Source organism: Micropterus dolomieu, linkage group LG10 (genome assembly GCF_021292245.1).
Source record: "Micropterus dolomieu isolate WLL.071019.BEF.003 ecotype Adirondacks linkage group LG10, ASM2129224v1, whole genome shotgun sequence".
In the NCBI taxonomy this organism is placed as follows: domain Eukaryota; kingdom Metazoa; phylum Chordata; class Actinopteri; order Centrarchiformes; family Centrarchidae; genus Micropterus; species Micropterus dolomieu.
This window is the reverse complement of record NC_060159.1, coordinates 19,022,711-19,036,957: the sequence shown is the minus strand read 5'-3', so window position 1 is coordinate 19,036,957 and position 14,247 is coordinate 19,022,711. Positions and strand designations below refer to the sequence as shown.

The 14,247-nt window shown below is 41.2% G+C and overlaps 1 protein-coding gene across 1 annotated transcript in view; it reads left to right on the top strand.

The window, feature by feature from the left end:
* gphnb (gephyrin b) overlaps nt 1-14,247 on the top strand; it is a 106,840-nt gene that overhangs the window by 51,284 nt on the left and 41,309 nt on the right. Inside the window, exons 7-9 of the mRNA XM_046061136.1 lie at nt 6,711-7,055; nt 9,153-9,164; nt 9,884-10,018. Coding sequence (XP_045917092.1) covers nt 6,711-7,055; nt 9,153-9,164; nt 9,884-10,018 — 492 coding nt within the window. The remainder of the gene's footprint in view (nt 1-6,710; nt 7,056-9,152; nt 9,165-9,883; nt 10,019-14,247) is intronic.

The following is a 14,247-nucleotide window of genomic DNA, read 5'->3' as shown; positions in this document are numbered from 1 at the left end:
GACAGCCTCTGTTGGGTTGACTGTCTGACGCAGCTGCCTTGATAAGGATGCACTCTGTGATCCATTTTGAGGTAACCCAAGGTCAAGATTATATTTTGTTTCATTACAGACAGACTGACTGGCTCTCTTTATAATGTCATGCATGTAATCTACAGCCTCCAATGTAGCTCATGTAATGCATCAGAGTCTCCAGTTAAGACTGACCTTGTAAGGATAGACCATAGACTGAATGGATTAGCTAAGTGATAAATGCTTTGGGCAAAGAAGCAATGTTGAGATTCGGTGTTGGCTATGCATTGTGTTCGAACACTGTAAGGCTGATGCTGTGATCCCCTTGGCCGATCTTCATTAATCAGTGCAATGTAGTACATCCTGAATTTACATAATACATTTGTACATTTCTGTGTTTTCATGTATTTCTTTATGTATAAAGGTATAGATGCAGAGTACATGTGGGGGTTTGTGCTTACAGTGTGTGTGTGTGTGTGTGCGCGCGTACGCCCACTAATGTCTCCTTCTCCCCCTCCATCTGTCTCCCTCTCTGCTGTGCTGACCTGCACATCTGTCTCTGTCTTGTTACACGCCCGCTTCTCCTGATCGATTTTAGTATTTCTTTTAATCAATTACGCCACCTCTCCCCCATCTGCTGCCATATTAGTGTCTCTCTCATCAAACCCCAGTTAAAGTTAACTGCACAAGCCGCCCATTGCAGGCTTTTATTATAAAGATCTCCTGTCATAAAGATAACGGGGACGTCCAGCTGAGCCAGCCAGACGAAGCCCCTTATATCACAGTGTCGGCTGTGCATCTTTTAAAGAGGTGGTATTATGCTCATTTTCAGGTTCAAAATCTTAATCAGGGGTTGTACCAGAACAGGTTTACATGGTTTAATTTTCAAAAAACACCATATTTTTCTCATACTGCACATTGCTGCAGCTCCTCTTTTCACCCTATGTGTTGTACGCTCCGCTCTTGAGCTACAGAGTGATGCATCTTACTTCTTCAATCTTTGTTGGGAGTTGCACATGCGCAGTTCCCAGGTAAGGACTACTAGCCAATCAGAAGCAGAGAAGGGTGGGTCATAAGAAACAAGGTAGTGTGATCCAAATCAAAGCCGCTTCAGACTGCAACCTTTACAGATGGTATAAGTTACTCACAAGTCCACAACCACACAACATCATTGTTCCACATCTTACCATAAACCACTACAAAAATCACCATATTTCAACTAAATTTTACATAAAAATTGGCCAAACAATTTGAACATTTGCTCAGTAGCTTTTACATCAGGTGTAACATTAGCATTATAGTAATTTCCAGGCCCAAACATCGTCTTTTAGGACTAAACGTTGAACTGTTGCCGGTGTTCTGACGATCTATGCTGCAGCTAGCTGACTGGCTAGCTAGCTAGCTAGCTAGCTATGTTACTGTTTACAGCCCCCCGAAGCCAATTACCCTTACCACAACCACCACCGAGTGTGTGCCTAAACCTAAGTTATTGATTATATGCATATCGACCAGTTAACCCTACAGCTGCGCACGTCGGCCTTGCTAGCAGACAGGGTTTACCTCCTTCGTGTTGCTGTGTATGAGCACCACCACTCCACTAGATGGCGGTGTCGCAAAAGAACTAGCGTCCTAGAACTGCGGTCCAAGGATTGCGGGGGTCCTGAAACTGCAGCCTGCGGTACTGCAGCTTCATACTATTGTAGATAGTACCCAGAGATAGTACGTAGCTTGTCATCATAGCAACGCCACACACAACTGCTGCGACGTAATCTTTAATGCAACCTTTTACAGTCTATGAATGCGACACACACACCAGCGATCCACACAGCTTTCTCTTTTTCTCTTTTACATTCCTCAGAATGTAAAGACAGATAAGCGGTATGAAAACCTTCCAGCTGTGTTTTCCTCTGCCGTTGTTGCTGCAGCGGTCTGTGTGACGGCGGGAGCAGAGGGCTCTGTGAGCGGGCGGCTGGCCGGCCTCACATGCTCCTCCCACGGGTTGGCACAGGCTTCCCCCGCAGCCACTTGCAGAGCTCCTCAACTCCGAAAATATTCAAGCACATTTTTGTTCCGCCATCACTTCTCGTAAAACTGTCAATATTTAATATCTACACAGCTGATTTCTCACCTCAAAACTTCTCAGAAGTGGATTTAGTGATGAAATTACATATGAAAACTGTCAAATATAAAACTTTCTGTTGCTGGCCTCTGTCTGGTGCACGCAATGATGATGCAGTGAATAGTGACAATTCTCTCTGACCAATCAGCAGTCTGTCGTGTTTTCACGTTACATTTTAGTATCCCTCAGCTCACTTGGAACCTCGACGGAGGTGAGGCGATACGAAAAAAAGTACCTGGAAGCAGGTACAGGTGCAACATTTCTACAGTGGAAAACCAAACAAAGGCGAGTCGAGCCAAAGGGCCTCCGCGCAGACTAGCTTGGTTTGAGAGCGTGCCTGACCCTACTAGCCGCTTGGCAAGCTTTATGACGCATTTTCATTGTGACGTCACAAGTAATGGAAGTGAAGGACTACAAACGAGCTGTTTTCAAGCGGTTCTTCACAGCTTTCTGTGGGAGATGTGAACTCCCTTTGGGCTGGACTTTGGGCTTTTTCACTTTGCAAACCTGTTACATGCACAAAAAAGAGAAATAACTCAATAAAGGAGAGGGAAAAAGCCAAAAAGCATAATACCACCTCTTTAACTGATTATTTGGTCTCTTTGACCACTGCAGATAAATTTAGTTTAAAAATCATTTGGATTAATTTGTTTTGCCCTGAAAATGCAAAAAAAGAAACATCTTTAAAGGGGTGATTTAGCTTTGTATTTAATTAGATTAAATTATGTGGTTCAGGCTCTGGGGAAAGAAATATTAATTGGGGATAAGGTGATTAAGAACATTACATATAAATCATAATGATTTGCTTGTAGACCAACTTTGCATGATGGCCAACACTTTTCAACTCAGCATTTGTCAGGGCATGACCATGGTTTCATTGTTCCTTCAACAGTACAGTCACTTTTGCATACTGTACTGATGCTTCTACACAAAATCTTGAATATATACACCACAATTAATGATTTTACTCATGGTAATGTAATTTCTAATGCTTTTCTGTGATGTATTTATGGACATAACATCTGCAGCTGTAATGATGCTGCCACATGGTGATAATATTTCTACCCTCTTGGATGACATTCCTACCTGCAGCAATGATGCTGACTGATCACAACTTTTGTACATGTGATGATGACATTTCATCTCTTGGTGATGATGCTTCCACTTGCAGTTATAATATTTACCTGTGGGGAAGACATTTATACCCACTGTGATGACATTTCTACACACAGCAATGACATTTCTGCCTTATGGGACAGACGATTCTTTTTACTGAAAGGAAAAAACACATAAGTGATTGAAATTCACCTTGTGAGATATGATCAAATATCATATTTGCATAACCACTACATCTATACCTTGTGTTTTATTCAAATCCTTGTTTTAGTGTGTACAACATCATCTGTAATTTGCTGAGAACTCACTTGGTGAAATCACAGTGCCCTGGAAAAACACTTTCTTGGCGATTATTCAACATCATAACTCAGGAACAGAAGGGGAGAATGTGACCATATTTCACAGATGGTTGGACACTGAATAAGTGACACTTTTGACTTAAAGGTCTAAGTTATAATTTAAGAATGAATTGGGCGATTCCAGATTTCAAACACGGTAACTGGGACGACACAACGAGTAATGATATAATAGCACAGTACGGGTTTTTTCTCCATCATGTCCATTCTGCCTTTCACTTCCTGCCTCTCAGTTCTTAGCGTGATCGGAATCATGTGACTGCAAACAACGTATTGGAGCACGCCTAGCTAATCGTGATCCTGTGAGCGGGTTTCCCCAACCCCTCATCCAGAGGCTTTGCATCTAAAAATGCAGGAGAAATCGAAAGCACCACATTTTGTGTAGGTATACTGTATAGGAATCTACCTTTACATTGTAATCAAGTACATGTGTACCTGTTTAGCCAAAACAATAATCCTTTAGTAATCAGTTCATTAATGTATATTCACTGGAATCCTATCATCAACATAGCGATAATTTCCATTTAACCAAAAATACACTTTATACCTTTTTATTTAGTTCCTTCCATGTATTCACTACGTATATTATGAGTCTGGACAGACTACAACTTGACTGGTTAGCGGAGGCATACAACAGGCAGGGCGTCAATTCTAGTTCCCTCACTTTATATGAATAATTTTTACGGGATTGAAGATGTAAAATTGTACAGTAAATCACACTAAAAAGCAATGATTCAAGAGGGCTGTGAAGAAAGTAAACATTATTAATTATGTTTCGCAGAAACATATTTTTTCAGCTTTCCTGTCCCATAATCTATCATCATTCGTTTAGCTACTCAATCTGCGTACGCTGTGCTTAGTGTTGTTGTATCTAGCTAACTGAAACTGAAATTTGCTTTTTGAGGAGGTGGCGAAGACAATAGCTCTAACTTGTGTTAAAATATCACAAAACATTTTTTGGACCCTCCACACACACTGTCAGCTGGTACATAAATATATTGTCAATATAAAAACGATGTAAGGGCTTTGAGGCCCTGGCTTCTGCACTTGTTATGTCTGGTTTCTTGCAACTTTAGTGATTTAGAAATTTAAGTGTTTAAGATACTTGTTTTTCTCACTCCCCATCTCTTATTCACTGCTGTCCCTGTTTCTGTTTTTCTCTTGTTTCTCTTTTTTTCTTCTTCACTTGTTTTTTCTGCCTCACTGTCTTTTTGTTGCAGTTTCTTTTTTGCTCTCTCACTGCCTCTTGTCTCTCTCCAACTCTCTCTCTTAATCTCTCGAGATCTCATCCTCCCTGTCTCTCCCACTCTCTCTCTTTCCCTCTCTGTATGTCATTCTCTCTCGTCATCTCCTGCAAACCCCCTCTTAGAACATCGGTGCCTTCCCCTCTTCCTCCATCCTTCACTCTCGCTTGTGTTTCTCATCCGCTGGCAGTATATCCAGGGATTCTGCTCTTTAGTGTTTTTGACAGTTACTCTCCTCCAGGACAAAACAGAGAATAAGAGCAGACAAAAAAAAAAAACACTCCTCACGTATCTAAAAATTTTCCCGGCCCACAATGAAAGCACAAAATGGGAAAGGAGAAATGTCTGCAGGCTCTTTACACCATTCTCACTCCTTCTTTTGCCCATTCCCTCCCCACTTCACCCAAAGATGTCTTCCAAAAATGCTCAGATGTGGGCTTCAAACACACCAGCAAGAGGTATAAACAGTCTACCGTGTGCTGAGGGTTTTGGGGTGTGTATATGTGTGTGTGAAGTAAAGGTGGGGTGAAAAGGTTAGCTTGTGGCTACACAGCAGGGCTGTCGGGCTCATGGTCAACTACTGAGATTAACCCATCCAACCTTTTTCATCTCCCGGTCTGAGGAGTCCATCTGCTCTCTCTTTTTTGTATTTTTTATATGCACAGTGGTAGATGATGTGGTAATACATGCATCCTAGTGTGGATCTATGGGATTTAAATTCAGTCAAATCAAGGTTATCATCATCATAAATTGATCCAGCCTGTGATATGCACAGATAAAACAGTGAATGAAGTGGAAAGGTTGCTCCAAAAGCCCATTCGCAGCCACCGTAGATATTATAAAGCGTGGGGGCGATTAATAATGTATCTTCTCAATGCTTAAAATACACAGGATGATAAATAATTTCACAGATTACCTCTTGTCTTGTGTGTGAGGAGAATGGAGCATTTAACATTGCCGAGGAGCCCACAGGCGCACTGACACACAGAGAGACACCGGGGAGGCAAACAGAGATGCGGGGAGGAATGAATGAGCACAGGCTTGTATAAATGTGGCCAGAGGGAGGCGCTGTGACTTACAGAGGTTGAGGAGGAAATCTCTATTTTAGATTCCACTACCTCAAACAGGGTGACATACTAGGCCACATATATTTGTTCCATAGGTCTGAGTAGATAACAGTATTCCTGGTTATAGTAGTGTTTTTATTTTTTCTCTTGATCCAAAATGTTCTTTTACTCATTACTTATTTCTAGTTCTTCAGTTCTACTTGGCCATCTTTTTTGCATGGATGTTTCACAGGAAAGCATCCCTTCCAGCAGCTGAAAGGACATAAACTCTCCCTTTTCTGTTAGGCTTTGTATGTGACATTCACTCACTTTGAGAATGCACACACAGCAGGTTGCAGACCAGTGTGAGATTCGGTGCATGTCCATCCAAATAACATCATTGCCACACAACTTCTCTCTAGTACACCATGCTCTACTCGCCAAATGTTTTCAGCTATCCCTGATGTGCTTATGAAGGCGAGATAGCTGAAAGCGTGTGGTGAATAAAGTATGGTGTACTTGAGAAGGGTTGCAGAAAAGCAGAAGAGGTTTTAATTAGTGAGTGAGTGAAAACAACATTTCTGTCAAAATCAGACACTCAGAAAGGCAGAGTTGAGAATGTAACATGAATCGGTCATTCGAGTACAGGAAACAACACCCTCAATATTTTTTTACTGGCCTTTATTCTGTACCAGCCTTTATTTATTTAGTTCATGCTGGCAGCTATTGCTTGACAGTTTTGAATCAAGGCAACTGTCCACGTCACCCAAATCCCTGTCACTGATGTTCTCCCCCTCCTTGCACCCCTCTACCTTTCCAGGAATGCTTCCAGTTCATCTTGCCGGCACTGCCACACGCCATCGACCTCCTGCGGGATGCAGTGGTGAAGGTGAAGGAGGCCGCAGATGAGCTGGAGGACCTGCCGTCGCCACCACCGCCCCTCTCGCCGCCGCCCAACAGTTCGCCACGCCGCCAGACGGAGGACAAGGGCGTGCAGTGTGAGGAGGAGGATGAGGAGAAGAAAGACAGCGGTGTGGCGTCGACAGAGGACAGCTCCTCCTCCCACATCACCGCCGCATCCATCGCCGCCAAGGTAACGGAGGTGATGGGAGGGGAGAGTTTGTTGTTGCACATAATTGCTGTTTTCATAGATCTGACTCCATCCATTTCAAACTGTCATCTTTACATGTTCACACGTCATCCATACAAGCATGTGTTAAAGGTGCTGTATGTAGCATTTTAAGCTTATGGTAGTTCAGATAGCTAACAAATCTGATACACTATCTCCACACTAGGGGTTTAATATTATGTAATTTTTTTTTTAAATGTTTAACAATTAACATTTTACATTAATTAACATAGGTTTACATACAAAGATTGTTGTTCTGATTTATGGCAGGTGTTTCTGCTGTGCCTGTGGGTACATGTTAACAGGAAGAACTGCACTGTACTAGTACTGTAGATTAGGTGTTTGATAACACTGACGTTAGAACAAATATAAATTTGTAATTACATTGTTTTCTTAGACGTGTATATATGTTCAAAGTTGTATTTTCCAGGTTCTGAGCATAATTGCTGATCCAGGCTGCTAAAAAGGCTGTCATGATTTTATTATAAAGGTACTGTGAACATGACACCTTGATGTTTAAAAATACTACAGGTAGCACCTTGAAATTAAAGATTTACTGTTTTTCAACCCATACTTTAATAACATGCTTCTTCTGCTGCTTCCTGCTGGGCTTAAATGTGGTCCAGCTGGGCACCTTCAAAATGTATGATAAAGCTCTTATTAAAAAACAAGAAGTGCACACTAAAATGTTTCTATTTCTTTGATTGAATTAAGAGGCTGGGTGCTGGACCTGCTCAATAGCTAACATCCTGCTCCTCTTTACCAAATGCAACCATCTAGCCATACGTAGATCAAAACTAATGGTGCATTTGGGTGCTTCTCATACCTGTCTTAAGCCTAATATTCAGATCAAGATGTTCATAAAGGGGCTATATGTAGTTTCCAGCAGCCACTAGCAGAGCAGTTTTTTAAATGCAACCTGGTGTGTGCTCATACACATGCTAAAACTCATGAGCGAGCAAAATTCGACTCAACGTGAGACAGCTTCACATAACATGCTGGAAAATCAGCCTTATTCTTTCAGCTCGGCTGTGTGTCAGTGTTTCCACATTAAAAGACTCGGGCACTGAATAAGTGGTCTTCCACCTCACTTTCAAAAACTTGTCGTCACTTCAAAAAAGATTAATTTATTTAACACACTCAAAAGTGTTTCAAACATTGTTCTAAATTGACTTCATAAAGCAATGAAACGAAAACTCCATTCATGCCATAAAATGTGCTCAAATAGGCTAGTGGTTGAAAGACAATCTCAACATTTAGGCTACTGAAAACTCACTGTCCCACCTTTTGCGCCCACATCGCAAAAGGTATTTGTATTTCAATATCCCTACCAAACTGCTCATAATATTCAGCCTCACATAAGACACATAAAACCTATTTATTTTAACGGCTGTGTCAGGGTGTGTGAAACGAACTGGGAGCAAATAAAAAATATTAAACACATTTCAAAGCAGTGAGTAGGCTTATCCTGCTGTACTGTAAAAACCTGTAGGCTTTTAATCAGTCTCTGTAGGATTATATCGCTATAGTCAAGAGTTTCTCCATATCACCGCTGCAAACATAAAGCAGCCTATTGGCTAAAACAGTCTGGGATTTCCTACAGATGGTGATGTCATTTTCCAAGAGAGCTGATTGGTCTGTAGGCGGCGTTTTCATAAAGTTGATCTCTTATCTGGAACATAACCTGCCGGAGCAGGTTAGCCATTCAGCATAAGTTACCATGGCCATCTACCCTGGTAAGAAGTGAACCACCTTCGTGGTACTGAAAACCCAGGGTTAACCCAGAAGTTACCTGGATAAACTCAAATCCTGCTTCGTGGTACAGGCCTCAGGAGCACCCGAATGCTCCATTAAATATTTGCCATGTGCACACTGGATTATGGGTTTACTGAGGGCTGCTTACGAAACCCCCTCCTGTTGCATACTCCAAAATCTGGCAAAAAAAATGCATTTGGAACGTTCAGCCTGAATTGAGCCTCAGCTAATTGCAAAACAAGCTTTCTTTAAGGTTATATTGAATTTATTTCTCTCGGCCACATCTTTGCCAGAAGCTATGCAAAAGTAAAAGTCAATGAAACCCAATATAAAGTATGCTTTCTGATCCTTTTATGAGTAGTACATAACTGACTACACTCTGAGCTTCCTGTTATTAAAAAGTGAAGTTTTAAAAGTGTAAATAATTGCACAAACATCTTGAGTTGAAAAACAGCAAACCTCTTCTTTAGGTCTGTCATGTATCTCTGTATATCATACATCAGGACTGTGTGCCTCTACATCCATTTGTGTGTGTGTGCATTGTGTGTGTCTACTCTTAGCAGTCACATGTAACATCAAGTATCTCTCCATACCCATCATCCTATCCTGCCCTGTCTGCAGCCCGGACCCTGCTTTATGGCTCTGTTGTCAGGGTAACATCCCACCTCATTGTCCAGTCACAGATGGATGTTGGTAAGACTCCGCCCCCCGATATCTCATTATTTGTCATCATCATCGTTTTTGAGGCCATTTGCCTTTCATCTGCATCAACCCTGTGAGTAGGCGTGGTCGTTAAAGTTTGACATATAACTATATATCAGAGATGTTGAAATATTTGTCCTCTTGGCGTTTTTTGTGTGTGTATATATACATATATATATATATATATATATATATATATATATGTGTGTGTGTGTGTGTGTGTGTGTGTGTGTGTGTGTATGTATGTATGGATGTATGTATGGATGTAATCTGGACATTGTGTGTATATGTGTGTCTTCCTGGAACTTGAGTATGAGTATGTGTATGCGTGCTGCCTATCATTACACAGTGTGTGGTGTTTACATGCACACATGTCTGCGTACGTTTGTGTGTGTGCGTGATCTCAGATCCCAGACTCCATTATCTCACGGGGTGTGCAGGTGTTGCCCAGGGATACAGCATCTCTCAGCACCACTCCCTCGGAGTCGCCCCGCGCCCAGGCCACCTCACGCCTCTCTACCGCCTCCTGTCCCACGCCCAAAGTGAGTACTCATACATTAAGCATACTCACACATATACATACATTTAGATATACAGATGTATCATGGCAGCTTTTATATTCTTGTGATGACTTCACATTGACAAACATTTCCTAAACCCTGACTATAAACTGCCAGATAACTGATCCAGAGAAAATTGGATTTGGAAGCCTGTTAAACTTGACGACAGCTTTGCTGAAGCTGAAATTCAGTTGTTCGTCCCAGCTCGAGTTCCACTTAGCTTTTTGCTGAATGTTTTAACCATATCACACAGCCTTGTTCAGCAGATGGAGTCATATCCACTTGTCATGGAGATGGATCTATTCACATGTGAGCTCAGTGGTGTTAAAAGTTACTGTATCACACAGTCTTCTGCAGAAGAAGAACTTATATAAGAATAGACATTTTGGAAAATATGCATCGCTTTTTGCCAAAACTTAGATGAGAAGATCTATACCACTCTCATCTCTGTAGATTAACTAAGGAGCTAGAGCTAGGTGGAAAACAGTTAGACTGGCTCTGTCCAAAGCTCAAAATATGATTACAAGCACATTCAAAGTATCTTTGTTGTTAAATTAACACTTTTAAGTTCTGGTTTTATGTGGAATTACGTGCTGAAATTACCTCCGGAGGGGGTATGAGACGATTTCTATCCAGATCTTGAAAAGATGTTAATGTATCCATCTCTCCAAGACGCATACATAATCTTTACTCCTCACATAGTGTACCTACGGCTGTCTGTCGTTGAAGCCACTTATTGTGTGATATTCTTAAATATAGATATTCTGTGGTCTGTCTCCTCGGCCCTTGTGGCAGCTAAAGTTATACTGAGATTACACGGAAATTTGTCGTTGTTCTGTCTCATTAAAGGGAAAAGAAAAACGGCTTAAAAAACTGCGCAATTCCTGATCAAGTTAACCACTGAATGATTTGTGAGGGTTCATTCATGTGTTTGTGTTAGCATATCAACAGCTGTAAGCTGGCTAGCTGAACTGCTATTGTTGTAAATCTTCTTCTTTTAGCGTTTTTGGTATTTATACCAAACAGCTTCAAGTACATTCCCACCTCCTAGGATGGAGGACGGCCAACCCCGATTTGCATATAGCCCAGATTGCAATCACATTTGTAATCTCGCCAACAGAAACTCATACAGTATTTGGCTAAGTATAAATGAAAGTATCTTAAATCTCGTCTGGATTTTAAACAGATATAAGACACTTGAAATGACCGGAATCCCGTGACTTCTCCAGGCACCCTACCCACTCCATAAAGTCACTGCACCTGCCCGCTGATCACCAAGAAATTATTTCAGCAATAAATTCACTGCAAAGCCACAAATTTTAGTTTTTACATTTCAGATTTAGTACAGCTATACATGTAATTCCCAAAATGTTGAACTATTCTCTTAACTTACAACTTACATCAAATCAAAACAGCAACTGATCTCGCATGTGAAGAGATCCATCTGCTGATGAAGCTCCAGAAAAAGCTGAGTTGGAATTATTTTGTCAAACTAGTATTTCCAAGGTCAAGAATTAACTTTGATGCTAAAAATTCTTTTAGTTCTTGCTTCCATTGAAAGCTACAATTATGCATTTTAGTATACTGTCATATAATCGTGAAAGTAACCCTAAATCTGATCTGATCCTTTTTAATGTAACCTTAATAATTAATCTCAAATCCTGAATCAAATGTGCCAAAAAGTTATTACTCTAAAACTTAAGCAGGTTCTCACCTGGATAGCAAGAACATACGCCTCCAACAACACACATACTATATGTATATGCTCTTATACACGCACATAGACACAGTGCCTGTCCTCCTAGCCCATTTTCCTGCCTGCTCAGCCATGCTGTTTGTCTCCTACAGCTTTTCTTTTCATTCTCTCAACTTTAGTTTTTATTGTATTTTGCTTACTTGAAATGTGTTTTTATATTTTTATTTATGTCTTAGTTTTAGTTCTGGTTATTTAATTTGAAACAAACCGAGCATTCCTACGGTACATGCCTACACTTCAAAACAACACACAAGCACACTCAAGTGTTCTCTTTCAGCGTCTCAACTTCGCAAAGTGTATGTTTTGTGTTAGTTTCAATGTGTTTTTTATGTAAAACCCCTGTGGTTTGTGTGTGAGTGTGCATATGTATGTGTTCATGGAGACAGCAGGTTGTTGTTCTTTTGCGTGAATGCTTATGCCTACAGAATGCCTACACATTCAACATTGTTTTAACTATATACTCTGAGTCAGCCTTGTCTGTCCCAGCTTTAATGGGATAGTTTGGTCCACACTCTTTTTCCCTTAAATGATATAAGTGTCACTCATATTTGTAACCCATGTGCACCACATATTGACACACTGCTCAGGTTAGTTTAGGTCTGATGGTGCCAGTTGGTAATAATGAGGAGTGTAAACTTGTTTTCTGTCGAACTGACTTACCAGTATGAACGATATGAACAATTCTTGATGCAAAAAGCAACATTGTAATATGAAATGTCCAAGTATCCGTCTTTGTTTTCAACAATCTCTCCTGCAGGTTTTTAAAATGCCAAATGGCGTCAACTCTTTCTCTGTGTGTCTCCTGTTTCTCTCTCTCTTTCACCTCATCTGTGAGTGTCACATCTCTATGTGTCTCCCGGACAGCAGGCAGGTGCCGTGGGAATAGATGAGGGGGTTGCCATGGGAACAGAGGGATGGGATGTTAGTGAAGGAGGGAGGGTGGGTGCATAGGTGGGTCATGAGACCAAGGAAGCAGCCAGAGGAGATACCTTTCTCTGCTCAGCAGTGTTTTGGTGTTCATAGTGTGATGAAAGGTCAGCGCTCGAGAGCCTGCTTAACCACCGGCAATGGAACTGTATAAGATCTGGTGGAAATGTAGATATGTAAATATGCAGTTGGTCACGATGTGGAGAACTGAGCAGCAAGTAATTATATGGCACTAAGAGTGAGGAAAGTGTTGAATTCCCAGTGAAACCACAGCTATTGTGAGGCTTGAACCTGCTGAGGTGTCATTGTACAATAGAGTTACACTATATCATTATACATGACACCATTATGTGTTATTGACATTCTTGTGTTCCAGTTTGGTACTAAGTCTTGTTTCCATGATCCTGGACCCCTCAGTCTGCAGGGTTTCATGATTTTGTCTCTGTCTCAGCTACTGCTGGTCTGTTTTGTGTTGTTCGTCTGTATCAAATCTTTTGATTTGTCACACAAAAATGTAAAGCTAAATAAAAAGATTTTTGAATGCGGTTCTGTGTTATCAGTGGCAGAATTGTTCTTGTTGTTTGAACTATTGTTTTCTGTGGAGAGAGCAAAAGTGCCAAACATTGCTTTGGATATGACATGCTACTTGGATATTAATAAACTGTGCTCTGAATGTTGATTTAGTTACATTATTATTATTACTTATTTCTCAGTGACTCTTTAAGTGAGCGACCAATGGGAGGACAGCTGTCGATAATGTAACCTTAAAGTGACAAAAAATAACAAAAATGGTTCCTGCATCTAAACCCTTATTGACCACTGGCTCCTTTGAAGTCTTCTTCTCTGCAAGAGGACAGTGCCAGTGCGTTCTTCTGTGGAAAAGGGAAATATATGATTCTATGCTTTTTGTTTAGGAGAATTTCCCAGCGTTTTCCACATTTGTCCTCTGCACTGTGCTCTGTGCCCAACCTTGCAGTGAACACAGCTTGTACAAATAACCATGGTTAGAGAGCTTCAAACTTAGCCACGGTGTTTTTGACCTCAGATGAGCAACAGAGTGTGGAGTGGTAAATAATTGGACAGTGGGGAGCTTTAATGCTGCTGCTGTTGTCCCAGTGCTGCAACTGTCTCCACTCATGCAGTGAGGTAGTCCTCTCCCATCACCCTAACATAAAAATACATACTAACACCTGTCTCTCCACTGAAGCCTTTCTTTGTCAATGACCCAAATTGAGCATCGCTAGCCTGTCATGATCACATGCTAACCACATTAGTGTGCTACATGCGTGGCTGGACGTGTGTGTCTTTGTGTGTGGCAGATAACAGACAGTTAATGGCTTCTCCAGGTATAGCTCTTAGCTTGTTTAGATTTTGACACAGGCTGTTTCACGGCGACAGGCTGCCATATGTTCTTTGAAATTCCCACATTGCAAGCGGCTGCCGACAATGTCCCCGGAGCCAGAGCCAGAATGGCTCTGTTCACTGATGCATTTCATGTGCCACTGTGGGCTTTTTTAGTTTGTTAGCT